The following is a 21,466-nucleotide window of genomic DNA, read 5'->3' on the forward strand; positions in this document are numbered from 1 at the left end:
TCATTCAGAGAAAATATTACGCGTTTCGTATTGAGCTGAGAAGAGACGCAGTTTGTCCCGGACTTCAGCTAGGATGGAAAAAGACACAAAGCTGGATTTATTCTGTCTTTACGCTGCACAGCTGCCTCTTCTCCTCTCATTCTCTCCCCCCTCCCTCTCCTGTTGCTACTTCAATCATGAAACTGATCAATGATCAGCTGATCAGCTTTTCTCTCTTGTTTGTTTATCGCCCACTTTGCGCCAGAAACAGGAAACCAGCAGATGTTGCGCTAAACAACAGCAGCACGTTTAAGCTTGATCAGCTGTTGTTAGAATGTATTTAATATTAATTTCTAGTATCAGCTGATGTTTGCTGGAGCCACAGCTGTAAAGCTGCTGGTCATTATGTCGGTTTGGATATGTGGTGAGAGGGAAACATGAAGATGAAACCAGGAGATGTCCTTACTGAATCATCAGAGCTGAACAGGTGATGGAGAAACAGGTTTACCTTTTAGGTGACATGGATGAGTTGAAGGGAAGTTATGAACTGTTTCTGAGAGACAAATAACACCAGGATCCTTTTTTAGGTAGCTGACAGCTGGTAACTGTGCAGGGGCGGGTCTAGCAAAGTGTTGCCAGGGGGCAGGTAGGGCATTAACAGGGAAAGGTGGGCACAAAGAAATACTTTTCTTTCTTATTCTCAATTTAAATATCTAGCTTTTATTAAATAATTATCTAAATCTTACAACCAAAGTTTTTATCTGACGTAAAATGTATAGAAATCATACATATACCAACAAGACTGTACATCACTGTCACAACAGGGTTTGTTTTCAGTCAAAGTCTTTATGGCTTTACTACCTGGTGGGCCGGTCTGTAGTCAAAATGCCCGATTTTCTGTCCCAGTCCAGCCCTGCAGGTTAATACTGGCAGTGTCACCATGCCAGCTGAATGTATTTCATCATCAGCCAGTGTTGTTCTGGATCAATATTACCAAAGTTTACCATAAGGCAGCATAGAAAGTATTTACCTGATTTCAGGTTTTATTCAAATGTTAGTCTTTTCAGTTGTTTCTCCACTTTTTTCCTGTTTCAAAATCAAACACCAGTTTGTGAGAAGATTATCTTCTTTTTTTAACAGGCAGAGAAAGTTTTGCATTGGCATTGGCTAATTTGTCAATTGTATGTTACAAATGTTCGTATTTTAATATTCAAAAATGTTTTTGCCCAAAACATATGTGCACTATATGTCAGTAAAAATACTATGCAAATATTGATGTCCTTGAATGCTGAGTAAACACTGACAAAGCACTGATTGTATCTCTTGTACTTTATCAACGCAGTATCTAAAAACTTTGCACCGTAGTGGTTAAAATCTCATTCTAATAAGAGTTAAAAGCGCATTTGGTTATTAGGTTTATAGGATTATTGAATTATGGTTAATGGTTGGTAGAATTTTTTTAAAACATTATCTGCCACCCTTCTCCAAATCTGTGCCCCTACCTGGCCCCCCCAACAAAAATTTTCTAGACACGCCACTGACACACACACACTCTCTCTCACACACACTCTCACACACACACACACACACACACACACACACACACACACACACGGAAGACTTTGACCTTTAACCCGAGCCCTAAAATCAAAAGACCTCTCAAAGTGAAGACTGATTTGCACTCACACACACACACACACACACTCTCACACACACACACACACACACTCTCACACACACACACACACACACACTCTCACACACACACACTCTCACACACACACACACACACACACACACACACACACACACTCTCACACACACTCTCACACACACACACACACACTCTCACACACACACACACACACTCTCACACACACACACACACACACACACTCTCACACACACACACTCGGGTCATATTCGGGTTGTTGTCCTCTTCCTTTTTTCCATCCGGCAGTATGTTCTCAGTTCTTGAAGCATCTCTGCTGTTACCATGGAAACAGTAACCAAGGCGACACGTTCAGCAGCCTCCGTGTCCCAGTTAGCACCTCGCTGGGCTCTCACTGGTATCTAACCAGTGAAATGACCGAGAAGAGGCTGAACGTCGTTGATAATGAGACGGCAGCTCTGGAGTCAGAATTTCAGGGTCCTGCAGCCTTTGGAAAAGCTCGAGAGCTCTTTAATGCTTTTTTATCATTAAAACATCAGTAATCAGTCTTTATGTGGCCCTGTCTTTGTGATGATCTACAACATCCTTCTTCAACTTTCTAACAACAGAAAATCTGTTCTGCTTTCTAAACGTTCACGGTGTGACTCGCGCTGAGACCGCTCGCTCCGATTTCTCGCAGCGCTGAGCAAAGTGATAAAGACGCTGAACAAACCACAGCAGGCGCCGGGTTTATCTCAGAGTCCACAGAGGAACGCAGCACACGAGACGCACAGACAAAGTGAATGTATGGGACCAACCGAAGCAGGTGGATGGTGGTGATGGAGGAAAATGGGTGTGGCTTCAACTCACGCACAGCTCAGAGAGATGGTCGCTCACATCACACTGGAGACGCTGACTTATGTTATCAGCGGGACAGCAGCAGAATGAGTTCATGCCAGAACACATCTTATTTAGAAACACCACACTGATGAATAATTCATGTGTAACATCAGCTGTGGTGGATCGTTCTTAAAGCACCGCCGTGTTTGTGTGCTGGCGCTCCACACAGCTCTGAGTGTCCACCCACCGGTCTGTGGGCTGCTCCTGTTTGTGCTGGGATCCACAGAAGTCCTAAAGATTGTTCACGGTGAAGTGACGGCGAGCGTTACAACCAGCGAGCATCCTTTTCTGATCTGTGATCTCGCCTTCGTGGACCAGCTGTCACCTGTCAGGTTTGGTGTGTCTGGTTGTTTTGGAGGACATAAACAAACTCCTCGATCCTCGACTCTGATCCAGAGCCGGAGGAGACGGACTTCCTCCAGCTTCAGCTCCGACCACAGAACCGTCCCGACTGAACGACCAATCAGACGGCAGCAGCTTAGAACTGTGCAAACATTTCAGCTCATGATTGATAACCAAACTCAGACGTGTGTTTCACACGATCCCGCGCTCGGGGCTTTGCTGCAGCGGAGCGTCCAATCGCTGCTTTTCTCCAGATGAGTCTGAGGCCTGGAGCTCACAGTCGTCTGTGGAGAAGACGATTGTTCACGCAGTCAGTGTGTCCTGCAGGAAACAAGCATGTGACTAATTTCACTGATGTTTGGCTGAAAGCGGCTCCATGGGGGTGGGAGCACTTTCACTCTGCGCCTCCCGGACGTTAAACGTTTGTTTCTTTGTGACTCTTGAGGACTTTCGCTTCCCTTCAGCATGAATGTGCACGGCTTAAAATCCCTTCCTGTTTCTAATTCTCCGTTGACGTGTTGGAGTTTGTGTTTCTCTACCTGTCGGGGTTTTGTAAAAGTTTCTTTGTTGTCTTTGGGTTTGTTCTCGCCTCCCCGGGGTCGAAGTGTTTCTGTCTCTGCATTTTGTTTGGTTCTCCTGTTCTTTCCTCTTTTACTTTCTTTTCTTTATGATTTTTTATTTATCCAGGTAAACGTCTCATTGAGATTAAAATCTGTTTTTCAGCAGAAACGTGGTCGAGAGGCCAGAAAACTTAATGCTTTCTTGCGTCTTGCTTTGAGTTTTATTTCTCCCTCGTGATGGTCTTGTTTGTGTTACAGTCTGTCTCTTCTTCTCTAATTAGCCTTCAGAGTGTGTGTGTGTGTGTGTGTGTGTGTGTGTCCTTTGTCCTCATTACAGCTGTGTGAAAACGAAGGTTTAGCTTGAATCCGTGTCGTCCTGTGAAAATCGAAGTCCGTGTCCTGACTTTGATCCTGTGGCTGCAGGATCGGCCCGAGCCCTCGGCCCGAGCCCTCGGCCCGAACCCTCGGCCCGAACCCTCGGCCCTCCACCGCTGTGCTGACGGCTGGTATGAGTGTTTTCTCCAAACCTGCTTCTTCTGCACTTTGGTCCCGTTTGTCCCAGAGGTCTTGTGGTTTGTTCAGATATAACTTTGCAAACGCACGCCGTGCAGCGTGAGGCGTTCTCCTGCAGCTCTTCCACTCAGTCTCTTTCTAATCGCCTCTGAGGTGGAGCTCTCGGCTTTGTGGAGTTTCTCTGAGCGTTGCACCGTCTGACTTTGGGTGAATTTGCTGAGACCTCCACTCCATCTGTTTACAGCACCACAGCGACACTTCCTGCTGTGTCCATGTGATTCAGCTCTGCTCCTACACATCAGGACGAAAGGGTAATTAAACACTGTTGATATGGATGGGTCAGTAATTCTGGGCTATCCATCCATCATGTGTTTCAGGGTCATTGTTATTGTTCTGTGGCGATCCAATCAGAACCCGTCTCCAGTGTTGGCTTCAGTGAGGCGGTCCCCGTGGAGAGTTTCTGAGTGAACAAAACAGTGCTTGGTGAAATCACGTGTCCTCTCGTGACTGGTTTTAATGGTTGTAATTATTTTGTGTAGTTTTGCATCTTTGTGCTCATTTCAAACATGTTTTTCCTCGTTTTATGCCTCGTTGTTTTCACACCTTCAAGCTAACTTTGTTGCCTTTTTTGGCCCTTTGGAGCTGTTTTTAAAAATATTTGTGATCCGGCAGACGTTAAAGGTCTGAACGCTGCATTACATGGTCTTATTCTTTAAATGCATTTTCTAAATGGACGAGTATTCGAATGGCACTTTTCGAACAATAATAAAAATCCTTTGAATTCACTTCCTCTTCTTGATTTCAGCTGTTTCAGCTTCATATGAAACAATCGTTCTTTTGCTTCAGTCATTCTGAACTTCATTGTTTGAGTTGAGTTGACAGCATGACTTACTCTTGCATGTTAAACAGTAAAGTCATATTTGCTGGTTTTAAGCACACGTGTGCTTGTATCTCTACGCCTGACTTCAGGTCTGCAGCGTGTTTTTGCAGTCGAGCCATTTTGCGTCTGGTTGTGGTCGTTTATCGTCCGCGAAGCTCATTCAGTAATCCACGAGCGTCCGCAGCCGTCGTCATCGACTCATCAATGATTCAGACCTTCTGACGTCTCAGAGCTCTTTCTGCGGCTCTCTGAACATAACTGCTTTTCTTCTTCTTCAGCTGAGCTGCTGCTGCCGTGAAGCCGATGCATTTATACAGCACATTTCACCCGGAGGCACCAAACTGCTTCACAGAGCACTCAAAGGCCCCACAAACAATGAGAAAACAATCAAAAGTGAGCAAGCGCACAAAATGAAACCAATAAAAGCAACAAAACACTGCACACACAGCAAAAACTAAAAAGAAATGAAAACAATAAAAATAAATATCTTCGATTTAGAGGAAATGTAACTAAAAGCTTCGCTCACGTCCTCAGCACCATCCTTATTTTCTTCACACGGATCAGTTTGAGGCCCAAAATGAACAAAAACCATAAATGAAGAAAGATGGTCCGTGCCTTAGGTTCCGGTGGACACGACCTTTGAACCCTCAAAGGCTCATTTCAGCCAAATAACCAATAAAAATCAATTAAATCTAGACATGCCTGCTTCTTTACAATCATAGATGAGGATAAAAATCTGTCTCTGTAATGGCACCAACAAACATACAGTCACACCATTCCCTCCTGCTCTTGTGTGGCTTCTCTAAGGGACTCTGACTGGTTCTGATCCCTGATTGGCTGCTGTCTCTGCAGGTCGCCATCGACTTCACAGCATCCAACGGAGACCCTCGGAACAGCTGCTCCCTGCACTACATCCACCCGTACCAGCCAAACGAGTACCTGAAGGCTCTGGTGGCCGTGGGAGAAATCTGCCAGGACTACGACAGGTCACTTCAACTCAGCAGCCAATCACAAAGCTCCATTCATTACTGTGTTCATGTACTCACAAGATTAAAGAAACATCACTTATGAGCAGCGATAGCTCAGTAGGTAGAGTGGCCGAATCCACTGAACGGCTACCCTGAGGTACCCCTGAGCGAGGTACCGTCCCTGCTCACTGCTCCCGGGCGCCCAGTGGCTGCCCACTGCTTCACTGAGTGAGTGGGGCAAATGCAGAGAGGAAGTTCCCCACAGGTCAACATAGTATACATTATTAATATTTATTATTATCCTGCCTGGTTACACTCCCAACGTGGGCGTGGCCTCTTTGACTGACAGGCGGCTGTAGCCGCTAGCTGTCTGCTAGCTGCACCTGAACTGGAGATCTGAGCCTTTTGAATGACATCATCTGACCAATAATATGGCTGCTGTGTACTTAGCTGCACTAGCACACATCACCAGGCCGACTAACACGATTACTGTTAACTATGAATCACACAAAGCTACTCTTACAGAGTCCAAGAAGCTGCAAAGGAGTAAAGTCAGTTTCGAGTTAGCGGTCTTCTACACTTCAGTCCTCGTACTAAGCTAGCAACAGGTCAAACATCTAGCTCAGCGGTCCCCAACCTTTTTTATGCCACGGACCGGTTTATGCCCGACAATATTTTAACGGACCGGCCTTTAAGGTGTCGCGGATAAATACAAGAAAATAAAACTAGTACTGGTACCGAAAAAAAGAAGATTTATTCATAACAGACGTGAAAAGACCCAGGAAAAGCGAGTTAACGATAAAAACGATAACAAAATAACGCTGAAAACCGATAAAAACCCTGAAAACCAAACATTTCACACCTGAGCCTCAACTCTCGCGGCCCGGTACCAAACCACTCACGGACCGGTACCGGTCCGAGGCCCGGGGGTTGGGGACCGCTGGTCTAACTCACAGAATGTATTTAATTGAATTTTAGATGAACTGGACAGAGATTCCTAACATCACAGTGATGTAAGGAAGTAATCACTTCTCAGCCAATCAGCAGACATTTCTTTTGCTTTGTGTTCAAGTATCCAATCAGAAAGCTCCTCCAGTGTCTCTTTTCCTTCTTCACCTTTCCTTTTTTGTCTTTTTTCCTTTCAGTGACAAAATGTTCCCGGCGTTCGGCTTCGGAGCTCGGATCCCTCCAGACTACAAGGTAATTTAACAGCCCGGCTCGTCGGCGTTCCCAGCATGCACTCTGTCTGCAGAGGCTGAGGCTGACCCTGTGATTACCTTCCCACCTCCCTGCCCTCGTCACCTCCCCGGGGTGCTGCCGGCTGAATGCTTCCTTTCCTGTGCAGCAGCCTTTGGTTGGCGGTCTGACGCTGCATTCAAATCAGCTTTCAAAGTCCTGATTAGCTCCATTCAGAGTCCGAGTCGGCGCCCAGAAAATATAGCGCGGCACGCAGCCGGAACAAGATTAGTCAAGAATATTAAACAGCCTTCAGCTTACGCAGCGTTACATTAATCAACAATAGGAAGTCTAATGTCTAATGTGATCAGGAACTTTTTCCTGAGTGTGGAGGCGTACACAGTGGAAGTTTGATCCTGGGAGGAGACGCACATCCCTGTCAGCACACATACACAAATACACAGGGGTTCACTGGGACTTCAGAGAACAGCCAGACATTAGCAGCCGAGCTGGAATCAGTCTGCAGGTGCTCGAGGAGATCCCTCAAGCAGCCAAAGTGAAATCATTTAAATCAGTCTTTGATTTTCAGAAACTGATTCCTCAAAATATTTGATCACACGTCTGACGAGTGTGTCTCACACAGGAAGAATATTAACTCTGTGAACTCCTGTCTACGTTCAGCTCGTATCTGGATAAAGCAGCTCCCTGCTGCCCTAACCTGGTGCAGGTTAGGGCAGGAACGAGCGCGCTGTGCAGACCACGCCCACTTCCTCTGAACGCTGTAGTGTAAAAACACCGAGTGCTGGAACTGCAGCTCCTCTGTGGCTTCAGTTTGCTTTACAAAGCTTACAGCTTTAATCTTTCTCAGCGCTCCCTCGCCTGTCAGTTAGACTAGAAACTCACCTGTCCTGTGAGTGTGCTGTGAGGCGGGGGGAGGGAGGGGGAGGGGGCAGGTAACTACTCAGCTTCGATTTCAAGAAGAAGAAGAGCAGGAAGCGATGAAGACGGATGAAGGTGAAGAGTTTTATTGTGAGTTTTCTTTCTGCAGGTTGTTTTTTTTGATGCAGAGATCAAACAGACTTCCTGTTCCCCCTCCCTCCCCCTCCCTCCCCCTCTCTGCTCCAGGTCTCCCACGACTTCGCAGTGAATTTTAATGAGGAGAACCCGGAGTGTGCAGGTAGGTTCTTTGATTTCCTGTCGTTGAAAATTAAAAACAGGCAGAAAAACCACTCAAATATTTGACAGCGAGCTTCAGAAGCTGTTTGAAGTGAGAATGAGTTTGATGGTGACAGCGAATCAGGAAGAACCGTTCACCGCGCCGCTGATGTTTCCTGTAGGCTCGGTTTGATTTCCTAAACTGGGAAGTGTTTTATTTTTTATTTTGCCTTAAAGTGATGAGGTGATCACAGAAGCCACGTAGGAGAGTCGTCCACACAAAAGACTAGGAGGGAAGTATTACATCCAGATTCAGTATTTGCAAACGTGTCGTCTTCTTCTTCACGGAGGTTAACCCTTTAAAACCAGTCAGAGCAGCACGCTCCGTTTTGCGTAACTAGTTTTAAATCCTGTAGCTCTGCAACCCTGTAAGCTAGCGCAATCATTTTTTTTGCATATGAAACCGGAGGAGTTGTACTTGCATCTTATGCCATCAGCTTGACCTCGGTCAAAGGTATTTCAAAAATAAAACTATGAAGACACGTAAAATAAATTTCCTGTGGTGGGAAACTATTTTGTGCAACTTTTTTGTATTTACAGTTTTGAGGGATAAGCCTCTTAAATTTCTCTAACTAGAAATATGTTAAAAAAACAAAAACGATTTAATTTTTTTGTAGTTTATTGCACTTTTTTGCAATTTATGTAATTACTATGCACTTAATGCAGACATATTATTAAAATTTGGGCTATAATGGTTGTATTGATGTATATCAACTTGAAATGCTCCCAAAAATGTCTCCACAGCATGTAAAAATATAACATAAGCTCTGGCGGACTTGGTTCTATGGTCGGTCTTAAAGGCTTAAGCCACAGCCTGGTAATGGCTTTTCTTGCTGCTGTAAGAAGAATCTTAGTTAAATATAAGTCCTCTCTTTTAACTCTATCATCAATATTTCCTCAAAACAAAGCAGTACAGTTCTCAGGGACCTTGTAACCAAAAACTTTTTGTAAGGTATCATTAACTGTTGTCCAGAATGGGTTAATTTTAGAGCAAGACCAGAAGATATGGGAGTGGTTAGCTGCCAATTCACCACAGTTTCTCCAACAAGGCTGCTGTGTGCCCACCTGCTTACTCCTAATGTGAGGAGTGATAAAAAACCCAATAAGGCATTTCCAATTAAATTCCCGCCACTGTAGGGAATTTGTGGACGTTTGAAGTGAACCACATAACTGGCACCATGTTTCATCTGTGATTGATAGTTTTAGTTCCTGTTCCCATTTTGTCTTTACATATAAAGAGGTGAATCTTTGATTCGTCATCAAATTGGAGTATAATTTGGATGCTAGTTTAGTAGTTTTCTGCTGGTAGGAGTCGCACATTGTTTCAATTAGAGGGTTAATCATCTCAGCCTCAGCTATCTCTTTATTGTAATAATCTCGAAGTTGTAGATATCGAAAAAAATCCTGGTTTTCCAATTCAAATATTACATTCTCTGCAAATAATCCTATTTTAAGTTCCCTTTTTCCTATAAAGATCCCTTTTATATTAATATATAAATTTTATTGAGTCTTGAGTGAAACCAAATCTTTCTAAGGTCTGATACAAGAATCCCCACCCAACCCTGTCGAAAGCCTTTTCGGCGTCCGGACTAATAAGAGCTGCATCCCATTTATTACTATCAATTTTGTGAAGTATGTGTAATGTCCTCCTGATATTGTCCTGTGTTTGCCTCCCTGGAATGAATCCACATTCGTCGTCCTCAATTATATCATTAATGAACAGTTTGATTAGTTTAGCTATAATTGAAGTATACAATTTGTAGTCTACATGTAGGATCGATATCGGTCTGTAATTTGCACAGTTATCTCTATCCTTTCCTTCCTTGGGGATCAAAGACAGGATAGCATCTTTCCACGACGGGGGTATCGGGCCGTTCTTTATTATCCAATTCAGAGTTCTCAGCAGGATAGGGTTGAGCTTAAATACCTTATACCATTCTGCGGGGAACCCGTCACTGCCTGGGGTTTTGTTGGCTTTCGGTCTACTGATTGCCTTATTCAGTTCTTCTACTGTGATTTCCTTAGTAAGTACTTCGTTTTGGTTTTTCCAATGGCAGGTAGGTCTAGTGAGTACAAACAATTTTTTTTAATTGATTGTACATCTACATTTCCTTCTTGCATATAGAGATTTTGGTAGTAATTGTTGAAAATGTTTTCTATTTCTTCCGGTTTAGCTTCCAACTCTTGAGTTATAGGGTTTCTAATTTGGTGTATTGCTGTATCTATCTGCTGCTTTCGCAGTCTGTGAGCGAATAATTTGGCAGATTTAGGGCCTAGGTCGTAATAATTTAGTTTCAAATATCTTGCCTTTCTTTCCGCTTCCTGATTCAATATTTTCTATTTGTATTTAGACCTCTAAGATTTGTCTCTGTGTTATGGGGTCCCTTTTAGTCCTGAAGGTTTGTTCCAGCTCTTTTAAATTTTTCGTCAGCTGATTATATTTTTCAATTCTTTTTTTTTTTAACAAAAGAAGCTTTTGCTGTCAAGCTTCCCCACAGAACAGCTTTCATTGAATCCCAAAGAATTAGAGGGTTCACTTCTCCGTTGTCATTCTCTTTAATGATTGCATCTATTTCTTGTTTAATATCATATGTAATAGATTCATTATTCAGAAGCCCTACATTAAGGCTCCTTTGTTCCTTGGAAGTGAGTCCAGCTGAATTGTCAGAAAAATCGCGTTATGATCTGAGACATCCGCTACCTCGATTCTACAGTCGAACACTCTGTGACATTCTTCCTTTTGCATTAAGAAATAATCAGTCCGGGTGTGCACTGAGTGTGGAATTGAGTAGTGTGTGTAGTCCCTTTGTGAAGGGTGCAGCAATCTCCAGACATCCACCAGTCTCGTTTCCTCAAGTGTCAAGTCTAAGTGTCTGCTTATATGTGTTTTGCATCTAGTTTGACTAGTTGTGTCCAAACAATAATTCAATATTACGTTGAAGTCTCCTGCACAAATACACATACCCTCTGCCTCCACTGAGATTGGGTCAAAAAGGTCTTTAAAGAATGATTTGGGACTATTTGGTGCAGACAAGAGTCAAGATACTATTTAAAGCTTTGCCCTTCACAATGATGCACCGTCCTTCTTTATCTTTTATTTCTTCAAAGAGTTCGAATGACAAATTGTTCGCCATAAGAATGGCCACGCCTCTTTTATGGCTGTTGATATGGGAGCTATAATATGTTTTTCTACATCCATGTTTCTTTAATTTTTCGTTCTCTTGTGGTGACAAATGGGTTTCCTGCAGAAAGATTACATCCTTATTTTCTTTGTAAATTTTTGTTAATACTCTGGCTCTTTTGATTGGATAACCCAGGCTGTTAACATCAAGCGACATCAATTTCAGACACCGTGAGACTTGATCAATATTCAATGAGTGAAAGAATATTTGCCCGAAGGCTGCGAATACTCAAACAGGCCAACAGGCATTTGTGAATTAAACCTCTAAACTAGAACTCAGAGGATTCACAGCTGATATCTGACCTCATCTAAATGTTTGAAATATTCATTTGTGAATTTAAAATCAGAAAAAAATCAAAAGACGTCAGAGACATTTTCTGTGCTTGTTCCTGATTAAAGTGTAAAATAATGGTTCAGCAGTGTGTACCTCTGTGACTGTGTGTACTAACACTGGCAGTCTGAATCAACTCCTCAGTGTCTTTGAAATGCAGTATAAATAAATCTAAAGCTGCACATTACAGATATTTTCCTCGATCTCTACGTAGTGACTGAAACAAAGAGGCCTTGGTGTAACTGAGTATCCTCTGCAGGGGGTCTTGACTCTCCCATAGGGACGGGGGAGGAGTTGAGTCACATGGGCGGGGCTCAGAGTGGAGCCGTCACTCACAGTGAAAGAAGCTGGTGGTCTGGGCCTGTGGCGCCTCGTAGGTGAGATGCAGGAAACCCGACAGCTTCGGGCCAATCAGGAACCAGTTTTAGCACGAAGATGGCGGCCGCGGCAGAGAAGAAACAAAAAAGAAAACTTCCCGACAGCTAAAACATTGACAAGTGTTACATTTTGACTTTCTTCTTAAATGGAAAAGTGAAAATAAGGCAGAGTCATTTTATCGGAGCTGTTGCTTTAGGCAGACATACAGATGTTGACAGCTGGAGTTGCTGCTCTGACCTCACAACTGTTTCCTCCTGGTTTTGAGGGGAGACAGGCAGACAGTGTTTAGATAAAGGCCTCTCGCACTCTTGGCTGCTAAAGGTCATCGATCAGCTCAGAGACACTTCAACCCCGACGCTCTTAATTAAGTCTGAGTGCGTCTTCCTGATGACCTTCAGACAGTAAATCACAGCGTTGCCTCCGGGCATGCTGGGATGCCTCTGAAAGGACCCGGAGAGACGGACCGTGGAGCCTCACAGACCTCATACGTCCAAGGCGAAACAGAAGGAGACACTCATAACATTAAATGTATAAACATAAGTTATGTAGTTAATGAGCAGCTGGTTTACCGGTTCCTCTCTCTGCAGCGCCCCCCAGTGTATAAAGTTAGGCCAAATATAGTTAACACACGCAGACTTTCTATTCAATTAGAAAAGTGTCGTTTTTGTGTTCTTCCAAAAGTCGAAAAGACTCAGTTTGAATAAAATCACTGACAGGTTTAAATATAAAGCTGACAGTTCGTCTCACAGAATAAACGTGATGGACTTCTATCACCGAGATGACCTGAGACCGTCAGACTGTGATAAATACAGACTGAAGTGTAATCACTTACAGCAGATGAAAGCTCGGGTAAAAAGGCGAGGGATGAAAGGAGCTCGGACCAAAGCGTGGGGTGTAACGAACGAGCTTCGGGCACGACAGCGATGCTTCGTCAGGGACGCGTCGCCAAAAACACGAGGCTGGCAGAGCAAGTCCAGAGCAACAGCGACACTAACGCAGAGAGAGGCGGAGCAAGAAACAAACTACAAACATGAATCATCAGTAAATTTAATAATAATGATAAAAAAATGAAACACATAAAAGCACAAATATAAAGATACAGAAGTGAATCTTTATACAAAGGTAATAAAAGACAAAACTGCCCAAAAATTAATATTTAAAGCACACCTTTAAGATCGCGGACTGTATATAAATGATGTAACAGGAACCATGATGTCACTACTGGTTTCTGTAGCCCAAATAAAGTAGAAGAAATTTTTGAAGCTCTAAAATAACTTCACATGTGATCAAGTGACCACGAAGGTGCAGCTAACGCTAGCTAGCATGGTTAACAGCGATCCAGTGTACAGGTGCATCACACGGGCGCAGAAACCTGAAGCTCTTCGTGGACCGAGCGGCTTCCTGCCTGCTCACTGAACAAAATTACTGGGTGTGGATGTGATTAGTGAGCTGCTACTCGAGGGAAAACCACTAAAGGTACAGGGAACACCGTCCACTGTCGGCTTTATCAGGAAAAGAGCAATCATGCTCCCAACGTGTTATATTATCAGCATCACGCACGAATCATCCACAGTTAAAAGCTCTGAATCCCCCAAAACTGGACAAACAAACAGAGACTTTTTCCAACAACAGCCTTTTTCACCTGTTAATAGAACAAACGGCAGCTTGTTCTGATTCAAAGCTGGTGATTTCTGCTTTATAAGAAGGCAAAAGTTTGATTAAAACCCTGAATGAAGAGGTGTGCACAGCTGTGGATCTACAGGTAGAAATGCTCGTTCTATGACTGAGAATCTTCAGGTAGAGACGAGATTTACTGTCAAGAACAACTGGTAACCAAACCCAAGACAGCTCTGGCTTTGTCTGGTTCTAGTTTTTCGGAACCAGACTGTCTCTGATTGTTTTTGTGTCCTGTCAGGCATCCAGGGTGTGGTAGAGGCGTACCAGGCCTGCCTACCAAAGCTGCAGCTCTACGGCCCCACCAACATCGCACCCATCATCCAGAAAGTCGCCAAGTCTGCCTCGCAGGAGGTGCACACCAAAGAGGCCATGGTGAGACGCGATCTAGTTTCATGTTCCAATAAAGTTTTCAGACAGGAAACCTTTTTCATACCTGTGTCTCAGGAATATGCACAATGTCTCTTTGTGTACTGGTACCACGGGAATATCATCCCGGGAGCACGCAGCGCTGCCTCAGATATTAGCCATGCTGCTCGAAAAATGGTGCAAAAGAGTTCCTGCTGCATGGAAACACGAGGCAAACGGGTCAGGACCAGTGCCGTCACCACCACAAACCGTGGCTGATGACTTTTGACAAAATGATTGTATTTAAAGGCCGAGGAAAGAGCGTCCTTAACTGCAACCAGAAACTACACTTCAAAGCTTCACCCTGAGCTACCCACATCAAAACACCGAGGTCAGGGGAAGGCTGCCAGCCAAGAGGGCAGATTTGAGCAGGCTGGCTGGCAATTCAACACTTTCAGTTATTGTTTGATCTTCAAATAAAAACCTAATAATAATAAAATGAACCAGACTTTTATGACAAACACTCCTCACAGAGTACAGTTTAAAGATCGTGCAATTAGAAACAGGAAGAAAAGGCTTTGAGACGCCGGCTCGGCCGCTAACAAGGCTGCTATAATGACTCCGCTGGGATTTCTTCACCGGTTTCTCTTCATCCACTTTAAGCCTCACTCTACAGAAACGTAGACGAACTACACACACACATATGTATATATATATATAATTTGAAATGCTGCCACTGCTTCTTTTAAAACCTGCTGGATTTACACTGATAGTTCTGGCCGCAGGAGCTGGTCTGACTGGGTCTCTTCATGTTCAATCCTCCAGCAATACTTCATCCTGCTGATCCTGACAGACGGCGTCATCACCGACATGGCCGACACGAGGGAGGCCATCGTTCAGGCTTCCCACCTCCCCATGTCCATCATCATCGTTGGGGTCGGGAACGCCGACTTCAGCGACATGCAGATGCTGGACGGCGATGACGGGATCCTGCGCTCACCCAAAGGAGAGCCCGTCCTCCGGGACATCGTTCAGTTCGTCCCCTTCCGCAACTTCAAACACGTGAGTCCATCGTGTTCGAAAACTGTACCGTGTCAGAGCAACGTCATACACAGCGAACGTGCTCGTTGAACTAACACATAATAACTGGTTATGGTGAACACGTGTAACTCCTGCCGTGTTACATCTGTGACCGGGTGGTTTTTAGAGTCATGTGGAAACTCCAGAGGAATCAGGCTAACTGCTCCTCAGCAGCTGTGAGCGCCTGTATAAGTGTAGACGTTTGGGCACTTTGCAGTTCTGAAGGATTCAGGTGTGTTAGCACAATGCAATGCTCAGACTTCACGGGCCTCAGGTCACCTGTTAAAGGTCAAAGTTCATGACAGAACAATTAGAAGACGACTGAACAAGTGTGGCTTGTTTGGAAGAGAAAACATCTCTCCAAAAGGAACTCGGCAGCAGGGATCAGGTTTGCAAAGCCTCTGGAGACTTCTGGAACAAATGGGAGATGTTTGTTCATCATGTGCAGCATGTGTGGGTAAAATCAAACACGTCATATCAGGACAAACACGTTGTATCACCTGTTGGCACGGTGATGGAGCAATGAGGGTTTCATCCCCTTGCAGTCACTGAGTCTCCATGAACCCACGGCCAAAGCTCGGCCCAAACTGGGTCATGAACAGGACAATGACCCCGAGCACAGCGGCGAAAGAAACGAACGAAGGCTCTGTAACGGTCCAGAGTCCAGAGCTCAGAGAGCTGTGCATGAATAATGCTGCAGACCCGAAGACCTGAAGCGCCGCTGTAAAGGAGAGTGGGTCAAAATGAAGACCTGAACAATGACACGTCGCTGTCGCCCTATAATAAAAATTAAATTGCATATATTTTTACCTATAAGATAATATTTATGTTTTTCTCACATCTTCACTGATGTTTACAAACCTTTAACCTCACTTTTTTGTGTTTGTTATTATGAAGCATGTTTGTGTAAATTATTAGAAACACTTTCTCTGTTGTTCAGCAGTTACAAACCTCTAATTAGAGCACCAGATGGTGTGTTCATTTGAAAACTCTCTTGTTGATGGGAGATGCAGTGTTTAAATATAATTGCATGTGACCCTAAAATAACAGCGGACGACAGGGAAGTGATGGAAAACAATAAACAGAGGAGGACGAGAGGAGAGGCTGTGAAGTTGTTGAAAAAAATCTGTTTTCACCCTATAAGAAGGGAAATGGGGACAATCTGCCGGCCAGTCTCAAGTGGAAAATTCTTTATTTCACTCGAATGAATTTTCAGTCTGAGTGTAGTGACAGTACAGTACGAGAGATTCACAGTTCGGACTCGTTGGGAAGATTCATTCTCCTGCATTTATTCTGTGATGAATGAGAGTTTCTGTCTTTGGACCCCAAGAGAAGCAATTTTTATTTGACAGCAGCAGAACGAGGCAGAGACGAGAGGCTGCGACAGACGCTGCTTCAAACAATTACCGCTGTCTGGGATTTTTCCCGAGGGGAAGACGCTGAAATGAAATTTAAAGACCGTGTCTTAAGTTGTTCTACCTTCCTCAAGACAGAACATCAGATTAAATTCCATCTGCAGCACATGCACATGCTCGGATTTGAGGGTCTGGTTTATTTATGCTGCTGCTTTTACGCCACTCTCGCACTGAGGAAAACACTGAGACCACGGCACGACCAAAGTTACTGCAACTGTGTGCAACAGAGCGATAAGACAGAGTCAGACAGATTCAGAAAGTGGTTGCAAGGAAATCCCTCAGCAACTTGCTTATATACAGGAGTGCAACCAGTCTGCAACCAGTCAGCAACCAGTCTGCAACCAGTCAGCAACCAAATGAGTGAGTCTCCTCTTGCAAAGAGATTCATCATCACAGACTGACTCAGATTAATTGCAATGTTTTGGCGATCTTTTATAAATTAGACTTCAGTTATTGGCAAGTCTTTGTGAATCCGTCTGAGAGGCAGTGTGACTGTTGGGAGACAGGAAGCCATCATCACTGACCCGTGCAATCACAAGTGGTCGCTCTAGGCAGCCGGCAGGTTCCTGCAGCTGCTTACAGCCACCGAATGTGAAGCAAATTTAGTACAATCACTGAACCGTTACGTTTTTCCTTCGAGGTCGCTGCTTATGTTTTTATTCCATTAATCCGAGTGTGTGTTACTAGTAATTTTACATTTTCCAAAAGATGTGTGCAAAATATTGAACTTTTGTTTTAGAGAAAAAGCAAAATCAGCTACGTGCACCATGGATCAAGGTAAAACACCTGCTTTATCAGCGATGGAGAAGGGCAGCTATTCTGTTGTTGGGGTCTGCAGGTGTTGAGCTGCAGTTTTATGAACATTTAAAGATCAACTCTTCCCTCTGCACTCTGTGTTTTAACTGACGGCTCTGCTCTCTCCTCCTCAGGCGTCTCCAGCCGCTCTGGCTAAGAGTGTGCTAGCAGAAGTGCCCAACCAGGTGGTTGACTACTACAACAGCAAGGGCATCAAGCCCAAAGTGCCCAGCCAGTACCAGTCTTCCAGGCCATTTGGTCCATGAGCCTACTGCCACAGCTGCCGCTGGACAGCACAACCTGGGCTGAGAAAAATGTTTACTGTCTTTTGTTCTTTGTTAATGCGGATGATGAAGGTGCTACCTGCAGTGTCCTATCATTACAACGTGGCTTATTTTAGACCCGAGCAGACGACGTCAGTCTCTGGGGTAGAAGTCGTGAGTCGACTTAGTGCTGGGTCTAAGTTTCACCAATCTGAACCAGGTCAGGTCTCGTTTTTACCGATACAGTCATCTACCTGAGGGTGCATGCTATCATCCTTCATCACGATCACTACCTGAGGGGAAAAGGAGCAGAAGTTAAAGGAAAAGTGGAGCTGTTTACAAGTTAATAGAAAACCTGCTGATGCATCAGCTGTTTGTTCCACTTTTATGAAAATCGTGGCCAAAGTTTTTATTTAGACCTGCTTTTATTTAAGATAAGATAAGATAAGATAAGATAAGATAACCTTTATTAGTCCCACACGTGGGAAATTTGTTTTGTCACAGCAGGACAATGGGCCGTGTCATTGGATGAGAAAGAAACTGAAGGAGGATCTTGTCATGAGAAACTTTCTGCTATAAATACTTGTTGGGTGCAATAAGAAGAAACACGGCTTTCAGTCTGATGCAGAGCTACTAATTATTTAGCTGCGTTAGCCGTGGAGCAGTCTTCTTATTATAATGCTGCTCTTTGTTGTTAATCGGTCGGTATAACCAACCGCACACCATCCTGCTGCTGGTTGTCTTCTTTCTCTGTCAGGGTCTGTTCAGGTCGACTGCTTTGTGCAAACCTCGGTCTGTTGGGGTCAGGATTGACCTGCTAGTTCAACATAATGGAAGCCTGTTTTGTAGCTGGGAAAACCTCGACGTTAGTTTGGTTCAAAACAAAAACAAGAGAGACGCCGTTTGGATTACATCAGTTTTAGTTAGCATGCTTCGGGGGAAATGGGCCGTGTCATTGGATGAGAAAGAAACTGAAGGAGGATCTTGTCATGAGAAACTTTCTGCTATAAATACTTGTTACCACTGCCTATCCTGGCATCCAAGTTATAATTCTCCTTAAAGACTAAACCTGATCTGTTCACATCAGCATTTTTGCTCAAGGCTCAAAACCCTTTCTGATTCTGAAAACTCACAGCGAGCTTTTGTGGAGTGTGAGGTGGAATCAAAAGAATCAAACAGGCTCGTTTCATTGGCCAATCTGTTCTTCAGGGTCATCTCTGTGTGGCGCTCTCTGGACGTCCTGTTCAAACAGCAGTAACATTCACAGCTGTGATTTCACCCGGGACCTGAAATGATCTGAACACCTTTTTGGCACAGTAGACCCAGCACACGCCACAGACACACAACTGAAAGTGATTGGAACATAACGTCCAGGGAGCGCTTTAAAAGTAGTCCAGCGACGCTGCCTTGAACAGCTGATTGGCCAGATTTCACCGTATTTTTTTTATTCGATGGAGTGAAGAACCTTTTTGATTGGAGGGCGTCACAGCCAATGAATATAGAGGATAGCATGACCTGTCTATGTTGTGCAAACTGCTAGTATTAAACAACTTGGTGTCTGTTTAGTGAAAATGTTTTGGTGCTGTCACTGCAACACTGAGATTTCCTGTGGACAAATGGATTTTGAGGTGACCAGGATGTGACCCGTGGAGCTGAGCTTAGGGAAATTATGGATACTTTAAGTCCAGCATGGCATTAAAAAGGAACTGCTCGACAAACTAAACTTTAATTTAGCAAGTTTTGTCAGTGTATCCATTGATTTATCTTTTTTTGGCGTATAGCATTGCAAAAAGACGATGACAAAAACGTGTAACGAAGCCTGGATCTCATCGTTTAGCTTTATCTGATCATAAAAAACGATGTTCAGCGAGTCATCCTAAATTCTCTTCACAAAGTAAAGTGAGCTTTCCTCAAACTGGGGCGTTTTGTGGGTGGAAACAACATTCTGAAACTTCATTTAGACCTGCAGCAGAAATAAAAGGGAAAATGGTTGAGAACTGGGTTATTCCCAAAAGGGAAGAACAGCATGAAGGTCAGGAAGGAATTCATCACATCCCAGCGTACACACTGGAAACTGCAAACGTAGCACCTTTAGCATCCGCTGTGCATGCAGGGTCGGCAGGCTGAGCAGACTGTAGCGTTCAGGAGCATTTTAAGTGGAAAAGCACACAAACGGGCAACTCTGACCAATTAAACGCTGCTTCCCTGCAGACAGCATGACGGGCGGGGAACCAGTCGATGAAGGAATGTATGACCCCACCCCCACCTCATTTGTTTTTATAAGAGTTTATTGAGATTTTGCTAAATTTCGTAAGGTTCGTATGTAGTAAAGCATTTCGGATCTCTGCCAGAGGAACAAGTGCGCTGCCTTCCCAGACGTCTGCATCCTCCACAGTTTTTATCTCCAGGTCAGGCAGATGCATGAACTGTTGTTTTGCATGCAAATCTCCATGCAGGACTGTGCGGTCCTTGTGGTTTCTGTTTCCTGGTAGTGAATAATATGAGTAATAATTATGTTTACAATGTGCCCAGTGATGGGGCTGTTCTACTCTCAAGCATGTTCACATGTAAATGACGATGTGCGAGTAGATTGAAAAGCACAAATGGAGCATCTTTGGAGAAATTTCTAGATTATGGTGATAGATTTTGGTCACGTTGTGTCACAACACCTGTCCGTTTGTCTTCATGTTTTAAAAAAATGAAGACAAAAGCTTGTTGTCTTTTAGGTTTATTGCAAATTACTGAAGCATCCAAACGTTTGTAGGACGCTGTCACAGATACGGCCACACCTCTTGGTGTTGGTTAGTGAAATCCTTCAGAGGGATCAGAAGTGTCCAAACAGCCGTGTGTGATAACTTAAACCTGCATTTTTACACATATGTTCATTCAGCATGTTTTCACAGTTCTCTGCATGCAGCTCATTAACAACATGGTAATAACTGAGGTATTTAATAATATAATACCACGGACTAACCAAGCAAAGCTCGGCACTGACAGCGGGTAGTTGCACAGTAATAACAGGAAAATCCATTTAAAAGTACCAATGAGGCCAAACGCAGCTACTGTGTATAGTTTAGTTTTTGACAGTGATGTGCTAACCTGCTGATAATGATGGTGAACGTTAAAGTTTTTACTTTTTTGGCTAATTTTAACCGAAAACCTTTAAATCTAATATTAGAAAATGATGAAATGAATCATTTATTTTTGAACATTTTACTGTGACTGAAAGCACTTGTGTTGCTTTCTGTGTAAGAATCAAACTACACCTCTCTAATTGAATTTTAATGTAATGATATTTACACAATCAAAGTGTTTTTATTAGTAAGTGTGCACAATTATCACGTTGTACACGAGCTGGAATATGAAGTAGTGACAGCTCAGCTTCCGTGTGCTTTACATGTTTCCTTCTCACAAGGTTGAACTCGAGCTGCTGCACAGGCACCGTTTCATTTAGCGATGGAAGATTTTTTAAGACACTTTGATTTCTGCTGTCGATCAAAGAGCAAAGGTGGGGGACAGGTGTTGAGTCACATGACTTAGTGTTGTGTTAACATGCAGTATTGTGTGCAAAACAATGAAAAACTGACTTATAATAAAGTTTTATCAGTAAGCTTCGAGTGTCTCGGTATTTTTAGTGAATCTGTTTAATGTGTTCAATGCAACTTTTTTAATGCATTTAAAATATTTTATTCATTCAACCAATTAATCAAATCATTTAATTCAATTTAACTTTATTTATATAGCACCAAATCACAACAACAGTTACCTCAAGGTGCTTTATATTGTCAGGTAAAAGCTCCACCATAATACAGAGAGA

At 43.6% G+C, this 21,466-nt stretch overlaps 1 protein-coding gene across 1 annotated transcript in view; it reads left to right on the top strand.

The window, feature by feature from the left end:
* Positions 1–21,169, top strand: part of cpne4a (copine IVa) — a 61,412-nt gene extending 40,243 nt beyond the window's left edge. The window contains exons 10-15 of the mRNA XM_085424221.1: positions 5,678–5,811; positions 6,939–6,993; positions 8,095–8,146; positions 13,990–14,123; positions 14,922–15,158; positions 17,521–21,169. Coding sequence (XP_085280347.1) covers positions 5,678–5,811; positions 6,939–6,993; positions 8,095–8,146; positions 13,990–14,123; positions 14,922–15,158; positions 17,521–17,652 — 744 coding nt within the window. The 3' untranslated portion in view covers positions 17,653–21,169. The remainder of the gene's footprint in view (positions 1–5,677; positions 5,812–6,938; positions 6,994–8,094; positions 8,147–13,989; positions 14,124–14,921; positions 15,159–17,520) is intronic.
* The last annotated feature ends 297 nt before the right edge of the window (positions 21,170–21,466 follow it).

This window comes from Rhamphochromis longiceps, linkage group LG11, assembly GCF_057381845.1.
Source record: "Rhamphochromis longiceps isolate RC_006_pf linkage group LG11, R_longiceps_female_GT1.1, whole genome shotgun sequence".
Lineage (NCBI taxonomy): Eukaryota > Metazoa > Chordata > Actinopteri > Cichliformes > Cichlidae > Rhamphochromis > Rhamphochromis longiceps.